This window comes from Rhineura floridana, chromosome 8, assembly GCF_030035675.1.
Source record: "Rhineura floridana isolate rRhiFlo1 chromosome 8, rRhiFlo1.hap2, whole genome shotgun sequence".
In the NCBI taxonomy this organism is placed as follows: Eukaryota; Metazoa; Chordata; class Lepidosauria; order Squamata; family Rhineuridae; genus Rhineura; species Rhineura floridana.
In genome coordinates, this window is record NC_084487.1 from 21745412 (window position 1) to 21766527 (window position 21116).

The 21116-nt window shown below is 42.5% G+C and overlaps 1 protein-coding gene across 6 annotated transcripts in view; it reads left to right on the forward strand.

The window, feature by feature from the left end:
- The window catches only part of EPS8 (EGFR pathway substrate 8, signaling adaptor), a 195739-nt gene that overhangs the window by 117721 nt on the left and 56902 nt on the right, over positions 1 to 21116 (forward strand). For 5 of the 6 annotated variants that reach the window (XM_061638501.1, XM_061638499.1, XM_061638504.1 and 2 more), the window contains exons 2-4: positions 4465 to 4543; positions 8143 to 8216; positions 17768 to 17835. In XM_061638501.1, the coding sequence (XP_061494485.1) occupies positions 4482 to 4543; positions 8143 to 8216; positions 17768 to 17835 (204 nt within the window). In that variant the 5' untranslated portion in view covers positions 4465 to 4481. Of the gene's footprint in view, positions 1 to 4464; positions 4544 to 8142; positions 8217 to 17767; positions 17836 to 21116 lie in introns of those variants that run through there. The other variant, XM_061638505.1, reaches the window with a different exon arrangement.

A 21116-nucleotide genomic window follows, 5' to 3' on the forward strand; every position in this document is an offset into this window, starting at 1 on the left:
AAGCTTTCCGGTCCCACAGCAGCAGGGTGGGTCATGGCTGGATGTCATTCCCCATCCCTATGCCGTAATTGTAAATGGCGGCGACAGTGGCCGCCCCCCACTTGACAACCACATAGATCTTCTCGGAGAGGTGCACCCACTGCCCCGTTAGATGAGGGCGAGCCACTGCATACCTGTGATGGTGGCAGTGGCCGGGATACTGAAGTTGGTGAGGGGGTTGCAGGTGTTGATGGCGTTGATTCCCTCCAGCAGCACCAGCACACCTTAGACAAAACAAAACCCACCAGACAGCATATACCCATCCAAAACCCATGTAAACAGGGACATATTTTACCTAGAGCCTAAAAGATAATGATGAAGGTGACTGGGATGGGGGGCGGGATCTTCTCTTGGAAAGTTGGGCTTCCACCACAGAAAAGGCTGTTTCTCTGGTAGCCACAAGCCTTCCCTCTAGGAACATAGGAAGCTGCCGTCTCCAGAGTCAGACCATTGCTCCATCTAGCTTGGCATTGTATATACTGACTGCTCTCCAGGGTTTCAGACAAAGAGTCTCTCCCAACTCTACCTAGAGATGCTGGGAATTGAACCTGGGACCTTCTGCATGCAAAGCAGTTGCTCTACCACTTAGCTAAAGTCCTTCCCCAACATGGGCAACCAGAGAAGTGCCTCTGATAACTACCTATCATCTTAGGGATCACCCAAAAACAGCATCACTGAAAAAGAAGAACAGAGAGAGAGAGAACAGATTTGAATAATATTTGGTTTGCATATGCCAAAATATAGATGCAAATTTAGAAATCATTATTACAATTTAATAGAATGCATCTTGCCAGAATGGGGATGACTGTAATCAGGCGACCTGCATGCCTGCTGAGCTTGCTCTCCAGGTGTGGTTGATGGGGAATCCTAAGGCCCCTGCCCTTTTTTCTTATGATTGCCTTTAAACTGCTGTGAGACATGACAGCCCTTCAGACAGAGGACTGTCCCCTGTAAAGCAGGACACATGGCCACCCAATGACTAGAAACAGAAAGCTAATCACAGCATAGAGTTCTGCACCCAGGGGCATCTCAAGGCAACAATCTATTATTATCTCAGATGCTGGAGAGATTCTTACGGCATTGGCAGTCCTGCAGGTACACTGATCCCAGACCATATAGGGCACTAGCTGTGACTGATAGGTCAAATCCTTGTCTCCCCCAACCCCTGTGTTTTGACCGACGGGTGCAGTGGTGGCTGCTGCCCTTTGGGACTGGTAGGGTGGAATGCTGGGAGATCAACAGTAGGTGGAGCTAGAGCCAACCAGGTCTGGTTTTCCCCCATCCTCCTCCCTGCTGAGTCCTACAAGGATTATCACTGAGACTAAGAAGGTGGAAGCTCACCTGGACTGATAGTAAGCAAGAAAGGAGGCAAGTGGGACTGGTTAAAGGCAAACTGACGTTGGCGGTCTGGTGCTCCATTTGCCCTAATGGACCAGCCTTCAATGGGTGGGTGGGGTTGGCCAATGCCACAATGACATCAGGTGCCCCATTTTTGCCTGCACGGTTTGAAATCAAACTGTACAGGCAAAGGCACAGTGGTATGCAAGCCCCAACAATTGGCTGATTTCTGGTACTTGCAAAGTGCTGTGCATGGGTCTTTGCACAGGGATTTGCAGATGGTCAGTTCTGTCTGAAGGGCCCCTCCTTCATCTTAGCCATATCTTTACCTGTCCCACACCTGATGTCATATATGATGTTAGGAGTAGGAGTCAGCACAGCTTGGCCAAAATGGCCTGGCAGGCCAAATGAGGACTGGAAGGCTTAATAAGGCCTGTGAATCAGAGGTTCCCCACCTCAATTTATATTCTGAGAGGTCAAAAACAGCACTCTGAATTGCTCGCAGGAAGAACCTAGGACAGCCTTTCCCAACTAGTGGGCCACCAGATGTTGTTGGACCACAACTCCCATCAGCCTCAGCCAGCATTGCCAATGGTCAGGAAAGATGGGAATTGTGGTCCAACAATATCTGGTGGCTCACTAGTTGGGAAAGGTTGACCTAGGAGATAATGAAGCTGTGCTTTTAAAGCACACATTGATTTTTCTTGTGCTTCCAAGTAGAGATTGGTGGCTCCTATGTTAGTGGGGCAGTGAATCTGCTCCAGGTTTTAGTATGAACTTTGAAGGAGCCTTCAGCACCTTGGACAGCTCATTGAAAATTCATACTAAAACCCGGAGTAGATTCACTGCCCTACTGACATGGGAACCACCAGTCTCCACTCGTTCTTCCAGAAAATAAAGTGTGGAGAGGTAAGAAAGCAAAAGAAGAAGATTAGCATAAAATTGTATGAATTTAGGTACAAGAAGAAAGCCTTTTGGCTTGAGTTGGCTGTGCAAAATTCTAACAGCTAATTAACAGAATGGTTATTAGCCCAGCAAGTTAGAGAAACAAAAGACCTGCTGGAAAAGGTGGTAATTGAGTACACTGCAAGAAATACTTTAAACTACAATATGTTGACTGGTCATAAAAATGTGATTATAGCCTAAATAGCACAGTACACATCAGTGGAAATCATATCACCTTTCAAAAACCTGTTTTATAAATGGGGGGGGATGGGACTCGTGTTCAGCAGGTTTTCATACATGTTAGCCACAATTGCTTCCAGCTATCAAAACAGGCTTGGCTGTGGCTTTTGTGTGTGTGATTTTTGTCCCCCGCTGAAAAATTGGGGAGAGCTTGAAACACTTGTGCTTGACTATCTATACAAAAGGTAGTAAATACTGTTTATGCTCAGAAATAATACCCTAAATAGATCTGCTTAGAAGATGCAGAGGAGCACAGTGTTGAGTAAAGAAGGTCTTGGAAAATTAATATATAGGCATTTATGGAAAATGCAGCAGTATTTTGATAGCAGACTTCATTTTAATGCAGCGTCCATAAGCTAAGGTTGGAGACTTCTTGATTTTAAAAAATAAAAGCAGCATCTTCTGATTCAGTCAGTGTCTGTTAAACTTTAGCAAGTGCAAAGCTTTCTTTTGGCTGGTGCCAGCATCTACACTGGGCTGAGATGGTGTTTACGTTCTAGTGCAGGGATGAGGACCTATAGCCCCGAACTTCAGTTCCCATTAGACTCAGCCATCATGGCTGTAGTCTAGCAACATCTGGGGACCCACAGGTTCCCCATAGCTTAACATGGTCGGTATAAGGCAGCTTCCTACGTCTTATGTGTTTATTTATTTATTATTATTGCATTTTTGTCCCACCTTTCCTCCAAGGAGCTCAAGCTGACATATTTACATGGCTCTCCCCCATTCCATCTTAGCTTCACAACAACCCTGTGAGTTGGGTTAGGCTGAGAATTGGTGACTGGCCCAAGGTCACCTAGTGAGTTTCATGTCCAAATAGGGATTTGAAGCCTGGTCTCCCAGGTTCTAGTCTGACAATCTAACCACTGCACTACACTGGCTTTGTGAGAATGGAAGAAACAAGGTTAGAATTCTAGTGTTGCCAATAAAGAGGACACAGAGGTATGGCTTTTCAGTGGCTTGCAAGAAGGAGGCATGGTATTCCGGCCCTTGATGGCATGCTGTCTCCTTTCAGGAGCTGATGCTATTTTAAATACCAGCACGGTCTGAGAACTTGCCTCCTCCCACAAGCTTGGCTTGTATGTTTGCAAAACTTAGATGAATGAAAAGCGCCATAAGTCTTTGGTGTGCTGTCCTCACAAGGAAAATTCTGTAGCGGTTGCATCTGGAACTTTCTACCTGTTATGGAAGTGGGGAGCTGCATTTGGGCCAATATTTAGGTCTGGTGCACAGATCATTTTCTTTCCAACTGAGGATTAACTCAGACGATTCTGATGGAGAATCTATTGCAGGACTTTTAGAGGGTTTTGTTGTTCGTCCTAGATGATGAAGATGATTGTGCAAGAAAATCCTTTCTTTTCAAAAACTGTCGTCTTCCATAGTCATAACTTGGGGTCTCATAGAAATTCAATTTTGTTTTCATTTTAAAGTGAACCTGCCTAATTCACATTTTCTGAAACAAAACGTGAACTGAAACGCAGCCATCCTTTGAAATACACACTTCTCCGAATTTCGTGATGCAGTCCTCCAACCAAGCGATATGTACAAAAGTACATATATTTGGAGAAATTGATATGAGTGCACATATTAGTGAAAATAAAATACATGATATTAGGGACAATTGATTGCAAAAATGTGTACATTAGTCAAAACTGCATACAAAGTGAATATATTTGGAGAAATTAGCTTTTAAATGCATGTGCATTTTAATGAGGTTTTTTTTTAAAAAAATGGCAAATTGAGGAAATATGGAGAACTGAATTTAAGACTGGGAAAATTAGAAACTTTGAGAAAATTGGCAGATTTTTCGATCACTAGTCATAACTCACGTATTCTGCAAAGTTTTTGTTAAAATTATTGTGCTGGGTATCTTAAATGACTTTTTGTCTTCTCTTTCCACAGAGGGAGTGGTAATCAGAATGAATGGACATATTTCAAACACCCATCCCAGTGTATATGGAAATTACTCTTCTCAAGTAAAGTAAGTATTGTACTCCCGCTGCACCCCAATTTCTGAAAAAGTTTTTTTAAAAAGATGCTAAGCTCTCTTCTCAGTCTTACCATTTCCTTTTTGACCTGGAAGCTATGTCATCTCAGACAAAAGATCAATTTCAAACAAGCTTGGATGTAATGAGTGCCAACCTGCAAATACTTGAATGCCCTTGTGCTTCGGTTTTTTTGTACTTCCACTTTTTATTAACATCTGAAGATGAATTCAAGTGGAGTGGGTGGGATATGTAGATGTCCACTTAGCTTGCGTCTCTCGCCCCCCTGCAGTCTTGTAATGTCTGAAGTCATCCCAGATGCGACATTTTGTGCCGACATGCAGACTTCTTGGAATCAGACCCTGAGCTCATGCACCTTGATAACTATATCTCAGTAAAAAATTCCCCTCCAACTACCAAATCAGGATACAGTGGCAGCAACAACACAAATCTAGGTTCCTTCTTGTAGGATTCTACCTAAAAGGAGCTCAAAAAGGACTGTACCTATCCCAGTCATATCTATGCATGTGAAATGGTGTTTATAGTCAACAGATCTCTCCCCTCTGCCAAGGTTAACGTGCTGATACGTATGTCAGCACCGTGGCTGCAGAGCACAATGACAAAGGTGAATAGAACCATAGCAGTCAGCTGTATTTGTCTCTGAAGCCACCTTTTAAAATAAGCTGGGATCCAAAGAGAAATTTGGACATGCACAAAGACCTCTATGGGTTCACTAGGTTTCCCCTGGATTGTTGTACTTTCCTTCTTGCTTTATACTGGAATCTGCTCCTGTAGTTATCCCGAGTTTTCAAAGAGACTTAGGTTTATTAATTTCATTGCGTCTACTCTGAATAGGACTTAGATGAATACAACCCAATATTTGTGATTCTTTACAGAAGCCATATGCACTCATTACTTAGGAACATAGGAAGCTGCTTTATTTTATGCAGGGAAAGCTCATTATAACGCAGGGGATGGGGGACTAAGGATGCACCCACATTATAGGGGTTCTGTGGTATAATGAAAACTGCTGTACTTTACTATTTTAGTATTTTCTCGGGGGACATTCTCATACCTGCAGCATATCCAAATCTGTAGCACAGCAAGACACGTTATAACGAGCTTCCACTGTACTATGTCAGACTGTTGGTCCATCTAGCTCAGTATTGTTCACCCTGACCAGCAGCCCTTCTCCAGGATTTCAGATCTGGAACAGTCCCAGGTCTACCTAGAGATGCCGGGGATGGAATCTAGGACCTTCCGTATGCAAAGCATGCACTCTGCTAGCACTAAGCTGTGTCCCTTCCCTACTGGCTTGATGGGCATAATCGTCTGGACTGGAGTGGGTCCACACCTTTTGCTCTGTCTCCGACATCAGGTATCCTTCCTGCCAAATCACATGTTGTGTGCAGTTGTTTGTAAGGAAGTCTGTGTGATCAGGTCACCCACACGACCAGCTTCTCGTACTTGCAAGCAGGAACTTATGTGTTGGGCTTTCCCAACACAATTGCAGATGGCTTTTGGAAGGAAGAAGACCCCAGTGTTTGGGAGGGGTGGAGGCTAAAAGCCCCACTCCAGTCTTTGCTCAGTTATGTCCTACACGTGAGTAATATGTGCATAGGCTTTAATGTCTACTTGAACTGACTGCTCGGTTTTCCATAAATGAATATATTTATTTCTTAAATTAATGAGTGCATTCCAACCTGGGTAGACGCTAGAAACAATTCATGTCACTTCATGTGCTAGCTTTGAAATTCACAATTAAACATATAATAGCAAAGTCCTGTGTTGTTGTTGTTATTGAATCACTTCCTGTGAAGCATCTTGAAGCAATTTTACAATATATTGGAAGGAATTGTATATATATAAACAGATTGTAGTGCTTAATTATGGATTTCAAAGCTATGTATTAACAGCTAGGACTCCTGCCGCCATAATGTAATGTGACATCTCAGGGATTCGTTGTAAGACCCTGGCCCCTAGAGGCCACAAGGTCAGTCAGTCTGGTCCACCAAGTCCAGACTTTCCTTAATGCTCCCCAGATAACATGCTGGCTCTCTGGACCTGGTTGTTTCGAATCACTGGACCTGAATTTAAGAAACTCTGTGAATGTCAAGGGCTTCAGCCCTTAAACCAGGATCTGGGTCCTTGTAGTTTGAGGCTAAGGCACAGCTTATTGAACTACCATGGACTGTATGTATACTTAGGCCTCAGAGCCCTGTTCAGGATCTGTAGGGGATTGGCTGGTTGTATCAAGCCACTGGATTGGTCAGGCCTGGTATAAATACTAGGAGTCTGGGCATTTGCCTTTACAGTACTTCATCAACAGAGCAATACCTGCTGAGCTTCGGATTCTCTGTCTTCAGCCTCCTGCTCCTAGCTCTGTGTGTTAGTCAGGGTCAGATGAGGCACACTAAGTCTGGATTCAGGTGGGGCTTTCCTCAGCCCCACCCTAATTTTGGCAAAGGTCACTCTTCAGACTTTCAAACTTATGTGATCTCAATTAGGGTCAGAAAAATAATTTTGCATTGGGAAACAGCTGTCCTGGTTTATGTACAACTGAATGGGTAGCAGCTGGATATGCCATATATACCGTTGATTGCCAGAGGCAACCTTCTACTCTTGGAAAACTACTAATGGGATATTTGCCCCTCATTTAGAAGGAGATTCTATGATTTGCGGTAATCTAAATAGATGTATTAAAAGTTCTGATGTTGTTTGTTCAAGCCAAAGCCATGCATAATTTGTGTATTTTTAAAAGAGCACAGTGAAAATTTCTTGTCTTTTTAAAAACTGAGCAATCAGGTCATTTTTCTATTTTTGAGAGTGAGTGGGCCTATGTATGTGTGCATGCTCTATGGTATATGCACACAAATACGTATATAGAGCTACAACTATATACGGTTCCATAGATGCATACACACACACACACATTTTGTAACAACCATTAGCTATAAACAATAAAATTTGATTGGCACACATACATATAATTATAGCTCAGTAGTTATATATTCCATAAAGCTGCTCTCAAAATGTGTTCGAATCCCCACATAGCCATGAAGCTCACTGGGTGACCTTGGGCCAGTCACTGCCTCTCAGCCTCATGAAAACCCTGTTCATAGGGTCGCCATAAGTCGGAATCGACTTGAAGGCAGTACATGTACATTTTTTAGTGATTTTGAAGAACAGTATATCAATGAAAATAATAAATGAAAGAATATATATAGAGAGAGAGAGATTGAGTGGAAGAAAGGCAGGCTATAGATGTGATAAATAAATAAAGGTCTGCTTAACATAATTGCTTTGCTTATGCTTCCTTTGCATAATTTATTTTTCTTTAGCTAGCTGGTTGGGGAATAGAAAAAGTAGAGCTGTGCAGGGCAGTAAATCGCCACCTCTTAGAAATCTATTTTCTGAAGTTCCTATAGGCATTTTTTGCATGCTTCCAAACATATTCATAGCCATATGGGCTAGAAACAGGAAAGCCAAAAATTTCAAGTTCCTGCACTCAGTACAAACATAATCTTTAGAGATATGCTGGCTGGCTTTTTTGCCAAAGAAAACTACCACGTAAACAATGCACCTTGTCTTGCAGTGGATATGGATCACCAACGTTTTCTCAAAGTGAGAGGGACCAGAGTTCGAAGACGAGTGCAAAAGCTTTATACGGTAAGCCTCAATGGCTGATATCCAGCTTGAATGTATATCTAATATCATCAGTACACAAAGGCTTTATTAAGCTTGGTGGAGAGCATTTATAGTGAAGAATATTTAAAGCTGTTCTCCATTGCTTGGTATATGATTTCTGCTGTTACCTTTCTTGAAAGTGGGAATACTGGAGTAATACTGGGGATAAAACATATTATGGGACCCCAAAGGGCAGAGGATTATTCAGACTTTGCTAGCTATTTAGAATGGATTCACATGACTCGTTTCTGTCTTTTCTATTGCCTTTTCCCCGCCCCCACCATTCACTCTATATGTTGCATCTTCATGTACATCCAGATCTCATGAATGTGTAAAGATATGATCATATCCAGGGATATCCTGTGTTCAGGAGTCTTCAGAAATACAGACTGCTGGATAGTTCTACAGTCTGAAGTAGGAGCTGTTGCGTTCACAAGCCTTGAGAAAACATGGGTATTTGGAACAAGGTGGCTGAACGGGATCATCCTTGGAGACAGTGTGTGTATCTTGGCAAAAAACTGCTGCTCTCCCAATGAGTGTTGTGCAGACATAAATTCTGTGATCCTTAATCTGCCATTCCCCCTCCCCTAATCTTGAAGCCCCCTTCACCCATGGATTGTGCCTAGACATGAGCTGCTGGTTTCACACAGGCTTCCATGCAATCAGTACTCCTGCACATTGGGGGTTCCAGTTGTGTGGAAGTCTACATATGCTCATACTTAGGCTTTCTTGATGCAGACGTCCATGGGTGGGACCGTTGCCATATTTGACACAGGGGCACAGACAGGAACACTAGGCCCAGTTCCAGCAGGAGGCCAGGATGGGTACTGGCTGAGGACTCCTGCTGTGCCCAAGGCCCCCTGTAGCCAGGAGAGTGAAGCTGCTTCTCCATGATACCTGTCAGCATTGGGTCATAGAGCTTGACTGGATGGTGGTGTGGATCATGGAGCAGGAGCTCCACTGCCCCAGACAAAACCACCCCTGCACGTGGCCGGGACGCTTAAATATCCCCAGTTGTGCCACCTTTTGGTCATCCCATGCTTACCATCACCCAAGATGGCGACAAAGGTGATAACACATCAGCATGCACGCCTGCCATCTTGGGTGATGGCAGGCATGCATGCTGATGCAGCGATGCAAGAGCTAGCATGCCTGGGTATATTAAAAGTGTGCGCAGCGGTCTGGTATCCAAGGGCCTTCAGCAGTCTGGCACTAGCCCTGGGGAGCATGACCCCACCACCCCCTTCTCCATGCATAGTTTCTCTGAGCAGAGAATTGAGTGAGTAGAGCTCATGGTGTGTGTTTGTGTGTCTTTATTATTATGTATAGACTGCTTCACAGCAAAAAAGCATCACAGTAGTGTACAAGATAAAGACAGAATAAAACACACAAACTTAAGTGCTAAAAACAATAAATCAATTCAACAGACTCCGAAAACAATAAAAACATCTCATACAAGCTCCAAAAACAACAAAACAATTTCATCAGATATAAAATGGATATTCCATAAATGGCTGGGTTACACCTCAAAGAAAGCCTGCCTAAACAAAAATATCTTCAGTAGGCACCTAAACACCATCACGCTAGGCACATCTCTGAGTTCACCTTGCAACTGATTCCTGAGAGCTGGAGTTGCAGCTCTAAAAGCCCAGTACAGGCGAAACACATCTCTGGGGCTTACGGTGCTCTCAGCAGTGCCCCATCTGAAGAGTACAGTCACTGGGCAGGGGTATATTGAGCAAGAAGGTCCCTTACATGTCCTGGTCCCACGTTGTTTAGGGTTTTAAAGCTAAAAGCAAGACCTTGAACTGTGTCCAGTAGCATGTTGGCAGCCAGTGCCGCTCCCGTAGCAGAGGTGTTATATGGTGTCGACCCATTCAACAATCTAGCTGCTGTGCCTGCTACAGCTTCCAGGTTAAGCCCAGGAGAAGCCCCACATAGAGCACATTGCAGTAATCCACTCTTGGGGTTTTTCCATGTTTGCATACCCACAAATGGCCTGTTGGAATGACAGATTGCGCATGTGTGTGTGTCCTTATAGTTGCCTGCTCCAAGAGTTGGGAATGGTGGTAGGCTAGACATTGAAACAAAATGCCATTTAAGCATATAAATCAAATTCAGTCTGAGAATCTGCCAGTTTTCTTTCTCAACAGTTGGTTTTCAGGAGAACTGATTAACTACAACAGCATATGCAGAAAGCTGTCTTTAAAATGAAAAGATGTGCTGCTATGTACATTTGGGAACGGGGGATGAGATGATGATGATGATTTATTTCATTTTTTAGTCACTTCATACCTAATGGTCTCTATGCAATGAGATTATGCATGGAAGAAGTAATTTGATTAAATTCTCCTTGGGTTTTAATGCAGACAATATTCTAATTTAAGAGGGTTTTTAAAACAATCCAACAAATAAAGCTGTGCAGCCTATGCTAAGTTATATGAACAGAATAATGCTTTGACTTGTCAAAGAAAACAAAAAGCGACAAAACTTTGGCAAAAGAAATGCCCAAAAAAAGGAATGCAACTTTTTAAAATTTGAGAAGCACATCGCTAGAAACAAGATCAACAATAATGATTTTTTTAAAAAAAGAAACCAGTAGTAGACGACTGGGTAGGGAGGCAGTTGGACCTTTGGATGACAAGAGAGTCAAAGGTGCACTGAAGGAGGAAAAGGAGATGGGCCTGATGCAGCAGCTCTCCTTATGTTTTTAGGACTGAACATTAGGGCTGTGGAGTCGGAGTGGTGGAGTCGGAGTCGGAAGCAATTTTGAGGCAGAGTCGGAGTCGGTAGAAATGTACTGACTCCGGCTTCAAAATAAAAATAATGTTTTAATATTAATATTTTAACATAAATCAATATACATTTGCCATTTATGAAGGAGTTGGAGTCGGACAGTAGAAAAATAGAGGAGTCGGAGTTGAAGGTTTGACGTACCGACTCCACAGCCCTGCTGAACATGCTCAGTGGCCACAGAATGCTGACTGACTGTCGGTGGGGATGGGGTGTGTGTGAATGATGGCTAGAACCCTAAAGAGGGAGCACTTCACTATGCAACATTTTGTTGCAGTTCCCAGTTGATGTATTTTTATTTGTTTTCAAATGTAAACCTCTTTGAAGATCCTCCAGAATAGAAATGAAATTACATAATGTGCACAAGTTCATTTCTGTGTAATGTGTCAACTGCCCCTTTGCCTTTAGTGCTGTGTGCCGTACCATTTTTTAAATTGAAATCCCATCAGTGAGTGCTGTTGTCTTGTTACCTTCCCAAACACAAATCATTGATAAGTATTGGACTGATCTAGGCTTTACTCTCCTTCCTTTTTTTAATCCCCATATTTTGTCAGGAGCAGATGGATTTTATTTCTTCAGATCCTCTTCCAAGCAAAAAACCAAGAAAGGTAGCAAATGATAAAAGGATTGGCTTGCTGTGTGTGTGCGTGCTCGTGCACGTGTTCAAAATGCAATTTTTAAAAAAAAAAAAGCTGCAAAAGAAAAAAAATTGTCAACATTTTTGAAATGATCACAGGATTCTTGCAGTGATTCTTTGGAATAATGAATTCATTAGCATTGGAACAGATGATTGGGATTTGTCCAGTGGATACTTGAGTCTGTTCTTCAGTATGTTTTACTTTGTGAGTTGCATGGTGTGTTGGAATTTTGCTGTCTTTCTTTACTCCACGCTATTCTCTCCCAATGTCAAATTGCAAACATGCTAGTTATTTACATGAAAGAGTTGTAGTTTTATCACTCCACTCCCCCAGCCTGTAAAAATGATGAACATGTCATTGGTGATTGATGTCTGTTTTAGGAGAGCTCTTATAAATGACAATGACAATGAAGACATTTCTATACTTCCTGGTTTTGTTTATAAAAGGGCAACCAGAATGATCAAGGGGATGGAGCGACTCCCCTATGAAGAAAGGTTGCAGCATTCGGTGCCTTTTAGTTTAGAGAAAAGGCGAGTCAGAGATGACACGATAGAAGTGTATAAAATTTTGCATGGCATGGAGAAAGTAGTTAGAGAGAAGTGTTTCTCTTTCTGTCATAATACTAGAACTTGTGAGCATCCAATGAAACTGAGTGTTGGAGGATTCAGGACAGACAAAAGAAAGTGCTTCTTCACACAGCGCGCAGTTAAAATATGAAATTCACTCTCACAAAAGGCAATGATGGCCACAAACTTGGGTGGCTTTAGAAGAGAATTAGACAAATTCATGGAGGATGGGGCTCTCAATAGCTACTAGCCATGATGGCTATGCCACACCTCCACAGTTGTAGGTAGTAAGCTTCGTGCTGGAAAGCCCAGGAGGGGCAGATGCTTGGTGCTCAAGTCCTGCTTGTGGGCTTCCCATCAGCATCTGATTGGCCACTGTGAAAACAGGATGCTGTCCTAGATGGGCCCTTGGCCTAAACTAGTAGGCTTTTCTTAAGTTCTTATGTTCTCATGTTTTGCATTTACATTTGTTTATATCCCACTGTGGGAAACTTTCACCCTACGATCAGTTTAAAAGCTGCACTGCCCTCTTTGATTTTAAACAATAGCAGTCTGGTTCCATCCTGGTTCAAGTGTACAGGCTCAGCTTGTCCCACAGCATTCCCCACTGCCTCAGAAATCAAATACCCTCCTGCTGACACCACTCTCTCGCCCGTGCATTGAGATGATTCAGTTTCTCCTGTCTAGGTGGTCCTGCACGCAGACAGGTAGCATTTCAGGGAATGCTACATTATATCCTGCTACATAGCAACCTCAGTTTTGCTTCCAGGAGCAGATGACTAAATTTCCCCAGGTCATTGGCTTTGCACGCAATCATGGTTGCCTTCCTCTGGTGTGAGAGTTGGAGCCTTTCATCCAGGTTAGCTTACCCGTGACCCCACAATAAACTATTCCCAAGTGTAAAAATGTCAGCTGGAAGGAGGGGAAAGGAAGGCTTAACATGCAACCCCCTGTCCACTGCAGCGGTGTGTGTATAGGGACCAGATTCCCTCCTTGAACGTCCAACTTTAAAAAAAATTGAACGGATTCTCTTACTCGTGGAGAAATGATGAAAAATGCCCAGGGAGTTATTCTGCCCAAATGCCCATTGGGAGAAATAATACAATCATGTATTTTTTCTCTCTGCCATCCCCTTCCCCCCAATTTCAGTTCCCTTCCAAATGGGAAGGTGCCTTGCCTCCAGATAGACTGTTGGTCCATCTAGTTATGGGGCAAGGGCTGTAGCTAAGTAGCAGGACATCTGCTTGGCACTCAAAAGGTCCCAGGTTTAGTTCCCAGCATTTCCAGGTAGGGATGGATAGATCTGTCAATTTCAGTCCTCTCAGTTTCTCACTTTTCTAATGTTAAATTCAGTCCTCTACATTTCTGCAGCAATCTGCGATTAAAAAAAAAAATCCTCATGAAAAGTCTCCATCATTTTAGTGTGAATTTCTCCAAATAAGCTCATTTTTGTAGGCAGTTTTGACAAAGGTACACATTTTTGCAAGCCATTTCTCATCATTTCATGCCTTTTTTCATGTTATTTTCACTCATGTATTCATTTTTATGCACACTTTCCCCTAATATATGCATTTTTGTAAATATTGTTTAGTTGGCGAACTGCATCCCCAAATTCTAAAAAATGCAAATTTCGAAGGGTGGCTGTGTTTTGGTTCTCATATTGTTTCGGAAAGTGCGAATTTGATAACTTCTGCTTGAAATGTGAACTAAATCGACATTCTCACCCAGCCCTATCTCCAGGTAGGGCTGGGAGAAAGCCCTGTCTGAAAGCCTGCAGAGTTGCTGCCAGTCAGTGTTGACAGTACTGAGCTAGATGGACCAATGGTCTGACTCAGTATAAGGCAGCTTCCTATGTTCCTTAATTGCCTACATTGACTGTCCTGAGCTCTCCAAGAGTTTCAGATGGAGCTCTTCCCTCGCTCCACCTGGAGATACTGGAGACTGAACATGGGACCTTCTGGATGCGCAAAGCATCTGCTCTGCCACGGAGCTGTTAACTACAGGCCTAACTTTAGTAGAAATGATTGCAGGGGGATTACACCAATGCAGTGCCATAGAAAATATATCTGCAACCCAGTGCTGTGGATTGGCTTCAATAGTTTTCAGTAGCCCAGGGAAGAACCTTCTTGATCTTGGACAATGTCACCAGCACATATGGTATCTTACAGTGCTACATAGTCATCACAGACAGGTCCCTGCTCCCAAGGCACTTACAGTTTCAAATAGACTGGGAAAACGAAGAGAGGGAGAGAAAGAGACCTTTTTCCAATTTTGTGAGGCAGTTCTCCAACCATGCAATGTAGCCAAATATGCACATATTAGGGGAAAGTGTGCATATAATGCATGCATTAGTGAAGGTAACATATGCAATGCATTCTATTAGGGAAAACTGCTTACAAACATATGTACAGTAGTCAAAACTGCATATAAACATTTGTGAGTTAGGACAGTGGTTCCCAAACTTTAATTCTGGTACGATGATGTCACATCAACCCCCTTCTGGCATTTAAGGCAAACAGGTGCAGGCTTACATAGGGGAGGGACACGCATTTAAGCCTCACCCCTGACATTCTCACGTGCTCGAGCCCCACTTCAGACCTTCTTGGGCAGAGATTCCAAGCATGGGGGAATGCTCTTAGCATCCTCCTTGCAATCAGGAACCCTCATAGGGCAAGTTGCTTGAGAGGAAACTGAAAGAAAATGCCTTCAATGTGACGATTTTGCATTTGCAGCCTTTTATGCGCTAACTCAGAAAGATAGTAGAGGCATCTCTGGGAGTTTTTTTTTTGTGGCGGTGTGGCCTCTTTCCATGCTGTTTAATTTCAGTTGTGTTGCTGGTTGTTCTGGGGTTTTTTTTACCGCTCTAATTTATTTTCAGCAATTATAAAGAAATATTGACAGATTCAGTGTTATGTTTCCGAAGATCCAGGTGGTCTAGGAAAACTGGCTTGACTATCTCTAATTTTAGGGGGTCTGTTGGCTTTTGATTGGAACAGGAGAGTGTCAGCTGAGTCGGCTCTTTGTTCAGGAATCACCTTAAATGGCTGCTGTACCCTAAATTGTCCACAGGATGGTCTGAAGAAACATGTCACAGTTCTACTGCTGGAGCTAAGCAAGCCTTGCTCTGGTGGCATTCTTGAAAGGCTGCTATATGTAACCTGCTCTGAGGAATTTGTCAGAGCAGCAAGGGAAAAGGTGAGGAGTGCCTTTCATCAGCTTTAACTGGTGGCACAGTTGTGTCCCTATCTGGACAGGGATGGTCTAACTTCAGTCGTCTACGCTCTGGTAACCTCTAGGTTGGATTACTGCAATGCGTTATATGTGGGGCTGCCTTTGAAGACGGTTTGGAAACTGCAGTTGGTGCAAAATTTGGCAGCCTGGTTGTTGACCAGGGCAGGACGGTCGGAACATATAACACCTATTGTGGCATGATTGCACTGGCTACCAATTAGCTTCCAGGCTCAATTCAAAGTGCTGTTTTTGACTTAGAAAGCCTTATGCTGCTGAGGACCCCAATGCCGCAAGCACCGCCTCTCCTCACATGAACTAACCCTGACGCTGCATTCTTTGTCTGAGGCCCTTCTCTGTGTGCCCCCTCTGAGGGAGGTGGAGTGTGGCAAGATGACAACCGGCTTTTTCCGTGGTGGCTCCCTGCTTGTGGAATGTTCTCACCAGGGAAGTATGCCTGGCACCACAATAATCTATTTTTAGGTACCAGCTAAAAACCTTCCTTTTCACCCGAGCTTTTGGCCCTTAATTTGAAGAGCTTCAGGTATCAGCAGCCTCTGTTAATGTTGCAGGTCTTACAGCACCTGCTTTTATTTGTACGGATGTGTTTTTAGGTTGTTCTGTTGTTTTAATGGGTTTGTTCATTATAATTGGTTTTAATGTTTATTGTTGTTTGTTGTAAGTCACTTTGGGTTGCATTGCAAGGAAAGTGGCTAATTAACAATTAAAAATAAATAAATAGACTAGTTTAGCAGTCATGACTCTCCCCAGAGGATAATGGGAGTCATTTTAGTGTGAATTAGTTAATGCCAATTTTCAGCCCCCTCATCAAACGACAACTCCCAGGATTACTTGGACAAAGCAGTAACAAACAGGTATACTTTTTAAAGTTGTAGGTAGGTATACTGTGAAAGAATTCTATTTTCCATCTAGAAGTCATGACTGCCTAATCAGTTTTCATGTCACCAGCACAAACCATAAACAACTTGGTGCTCTGCTAGTGCAAACACAGTGTGCTGTGCTCTGTGCAACCTTACCAGACTATTGTGCATCTCATCTTTGTTTGGACCATTGTGGCAACAGTGATGGGTGGCAATTTCTGCCGATGGTCCTTGGCAATTTGCACTGAGATGTCTTGTATTTACGGGTCTGGCAAACCATGAGGCTGTGTGTGCATGTGACTCTTTATTTGTAAGTTCAGCCACCTTGCTGTGTGACAAAACTACATGGTGCAGTGTTGATAGATCAAGGTTTGAAAGACATCACGGTAGACACGCACACCCCCAATCTAGAAGAAATGAAAAAAATAGCCCTCCACCCCCTAAAGGGGATGCTTTACAATTCTGGTATGGAAGGCAAGGGCAATGTAGTTTGCCAGTTCTGATACTGTGGTCATTCTGATGACCACTAGACAAGAAGGGGAAGAAGAATTGGTAATTGTTGAGAGTGAGGGAGAGTGTGTTTGTTGAAGGTATGGATAACTGTATACAGGTATGGGCAGACTGAAGTATGGCTATGTTAGTGGGTGTGGAATTTGTGTGAGTATTGAGTATGTGAAAGCGTGTTGAGGGAGTAGACTCCTATTCATGGATGTTGATATTTTATCCATTTACTTGTGCGTATTATATTGTATTATTTAATTTTGCAATCTTTTATGATAAAAAGTGCTACAAAATACTTCAGATAACATAACTTTTTTAAAAAATATATTATAAATCTAATTGTACATAACAATATAATCACAACCAAAATTGATAATTAGTTTAAACATACCCATTCCTTAAGAGTTGTCCAATTAATAACACGTAAATCCAAGTTGTTTTTATAAAATATAATCATCATCATCAATAATGACCTGAACTGCAGTTCATTCACAATCCTCTAAGCATGATTTGGAAAACTGTTTTGATTGAGGTCAAGTGATCATGTCTATTGTGTCCTTTTAAAAAAAATATGAGCAGAGTCTCATAAGTGTTGCACACAGGCACACACGTTGTTCACCCTTTGGGCATCCTGGGCTTGGAGTGAATCCTAACTTCCACCTACTTCTCCACATTAAAGGGGATTATAATAGTGTTACTTAAGCATCTCACCCAAGTGAGAAGTATTCTGTCTCCAGATTCCTCCTTACTGTGCTTTGAATCAACCCCTCTTCTTCAGCTTCTGGTTGAAAGCAATATGGATGGAAACGTATTTGAAAGGTGCTGACCTTAGGATAAATGGCACTTCAGACAACCCTTGTGCAAATACTAGGCTGGAATGTGAAAATGAAGGTGGTAAATCTCCCTTCTCTTTTAAAAAAAATCAGAGCAAAGGAAGAATTATGCACGCGATAGTGTCAGCAGCATATCCGAGACATCGCAATACCATGTGGAGGTAAGAAATCTGCTTATTTTTATTTATTTATTATTTACATTTTATATCCCACTTTTCTGCCAAGGAGCTGAAAGTGGCATACAAACATGGTTCTCTCCCTCCCAACTTTATTCTCACAATAACCCTGCGAGGTAGGTTAGGCTGAGAGACAGTGGCAGGCCCAAGGTCAATGGCCAAGCAGGGAATTGAAACCCATTCTCCCGGGTCCCAGCCTGACATTCTAACCACTACAATGCAATGGCTCTCAACTTATATGAGAAAATTTTTGTTTGTTTTTATTTCATTCACAATACCTATTAACAACATTTTATTTATTTTATTTATTTATTTTATTCGATTTATATACCGCCCACAGCCCGAAAGCTCTCAGGGCGGTGAACAACATAGGATAAAATACAATAAAATCACAAAACAGTAGAGCGTAAATACCAAACAATAAACAACCTAATATACGTTAAAAGCTTAAAAATAGATTAAAATGCCTGGGAGAATAAAAAGGTTTTCACCTGGCGCCGAAAAGATAAAAGTGTAGGCGCCAGGCGAACCTCATCGGGGAGACTGTTCCATAATTCGGGGGCAGCCACTGAAAAGGCCCTAGATCTTGTTACGACCCTCCGAGCTTCTCTGTGAGTCGGAACTCGGAGGAGGGCCTTAGATGTTGAACGTAACCAAAGACAATGTATTGTTCTCTAAAAAGTCAGCTGACTTTATAAGTGACCATAAGCAGCTAAGACCTTTGCTTTCTGCCAGACACCAAAATATGGCAGAGAACAGATAATACTCTCAAACAGTGGTGGAAAATTAATTGTTTTAATCGGGTCTGTGGAGTCGGTACGCCAAACCTTCGACTCCGACTCCTCTATTTTTCTACTGTCCGACTCTGACTCCAACTCCGACACCACACAAAATTGCTTCCAACTCCACAGCCCTGGAAAGGGCTGTAAATGTCTTTTTAAATTGGAAGCTCTCATAGGAGCACTTTTATCGCTGCCTGAATATGCGCTGATCTTGGCATCACAGCATTTGTCTTCATCTGGGTCCTGTGTCATACACTGACACACAAAATGTTTTCCATCTTGACTTAAGTGAAATGCTCAACTACAGCTGACTTCATGGGAAGCTTATTTGAGATTTTGAATTTATATTTTAAAAAATTTGTCAATCAAAATTTATTTTGAAGTTGGAGTTGGTACATTTCTACTGACTCTGACTCCACCCAAAATTGCTTCCGACTCCACGACTCCGACTCCACAGCCCTGGTTTTAATACTGGGCACTTAAACATCAGACTTAAGTTACTTGTATGTTGTCATTTTTTCCCATTTTAAATAAAGACTGTGTGGTGTAGTGGATAGATTGTTGGACTGGGGAAGATTAGGGTCGGAATCCTTGATCAATTCCAGCCTTGCCTATCTCACAGTGTGATTGCAAGGATAAAATGGGTGGCGAGAATCATGCATGCCATCCTGAATTCCTAAGGAAGAAGGGTGAGTTGAAATTTTAATTCAACATGCTGTTGTTAGCTATTTTGCTGGGATCGGTTTAGTCATTAATTTGTAGCCTGCGTTCTGTCTATTTTAGAGAGAGAGAGATTAGTAAGAAAAGTGAAGAGTAATTAAATATTAATTAACCAAAACAGCATTAAGCTGTACATTAAGCCTTGAAGATTATTAACCTTGTGGAGTTCCTACATCCACAACGCCCCATCACCTGTTGAGAAAGCCTTGCTCCAGGTGCCACTTCACATGGTGGTTAGGGCTACAGTGACTTGGAGCAGGGCTTTCTCTCTGGTGGCACCACGATTATGAAACTGTCTCCCTATGGAGGCACTCCAAGTCCAATCTCCAGGACTGCAGGACAAGCTAAAACAACACGCCTCTCCCATGTGACACAGGCTGACATGCTGCTCTTATACAGCTTATTTTACTGCTGATCGCTATGTTTTAATAATATGCCATATTTTGAATAACCTGTTGTGCTTTTGTTTTTAGAAGATGAGATATACATTTTAAAAAACAGCCCCATTTGTTTTTTATGTAAAGCTTTCATCAAATTCTAACACCTTATTTAAACATATCACACTCAGGACCAGCATATTGCAGTAAAGCTGATCAGTTTCGTTCAGCATGATAAATTTACCTTGTAGTTTTTCTGAAATGAGTAAGGTGCACATTGGGCTGACAGCTACCTGTGGCTCCATTTTTTAAAAAAATCATCATAAGGCGAATATAAGCCATGTTGCATTTAGCACTTCTGATGTCAACCTCCGCAAGTAATGAAGTCTTAGAGCTGAAACAGGTAAACAGGGTGCCTTTGAGAAAACCTTTCTCCCCTGATTAGTGCTTTGTGTAACCACAGAGTTAGGATTCCAAAAGCCTTTTTAGCAGTTATTATCTTATTAAAATAACTGGTAGAGCTTGTTTGTATAGTCGCTGATCCAAGATAACCCTTTAACTTATCTTTATGGCACTGATACAAACACTTGGTTAAGGAATTAAGCAGAGGCTCAAGTGTGAGTGGAAAGCAAAGCAAAGTGCAGCGGAAAATGAATTAGGTGCTTCTTAACTCGCTTGTGTTTTGGCTCACCTCGGGCTAAGTGGCTGTGCAGACAGTAATGAGGACCTTTGAAATATTACTTTCCACACACTTTAAACATGAGTGAGTTTCCAGGCACGCTCCAAAGAGCTACTTTTGACCTTAAAACTCTGAATAGCCTGTGCCCTGGTTATTTGCAACAACACTGCCTTTTTCCTCTCTCACCCTCTGAAAATGCCAGACAGGAGGCCTTGCTGAGGGTGTCTCCGCTGTCTGAGAAATAGCATGTGGCGCCTAGTCCAGGGTCTTCTCAGTTGTGGCTCCTTATCTATGGAATTCACTCCTAGAGGAAGGTTGCCTGGCCAGCTTGCCACTTAATTCTAGGATGGCTTCTAAATTTTGGGAGGCTTCTGTGAATTATAATCATCACTGACCCTGCCTGGAAACTGTTTCATTGTGTCTCTGCTGTTGGTTTTGCTGCCTGAGTGCTTTCAGCTGTTATCATAAACAGCTTGTTGGGCTAATCGCTTCTTCAGCTCAAACCCCAGCTGAAGACCTGTCTTTTCCTATGTTTTAAAATGTAGACTGCATTAAAAAGCTTGGCAAAAATGACATGTCTTTATTTATTACTGTTCATTTATTATTGCGTTTATATCCTGCCTTTCCTCTAAGGCAGAAGCGGGGAACATTTTTGCCTTCGTGGGCCAGATCATGATCAGCCTCACAAGCTCAATTTGACAGGCAGGT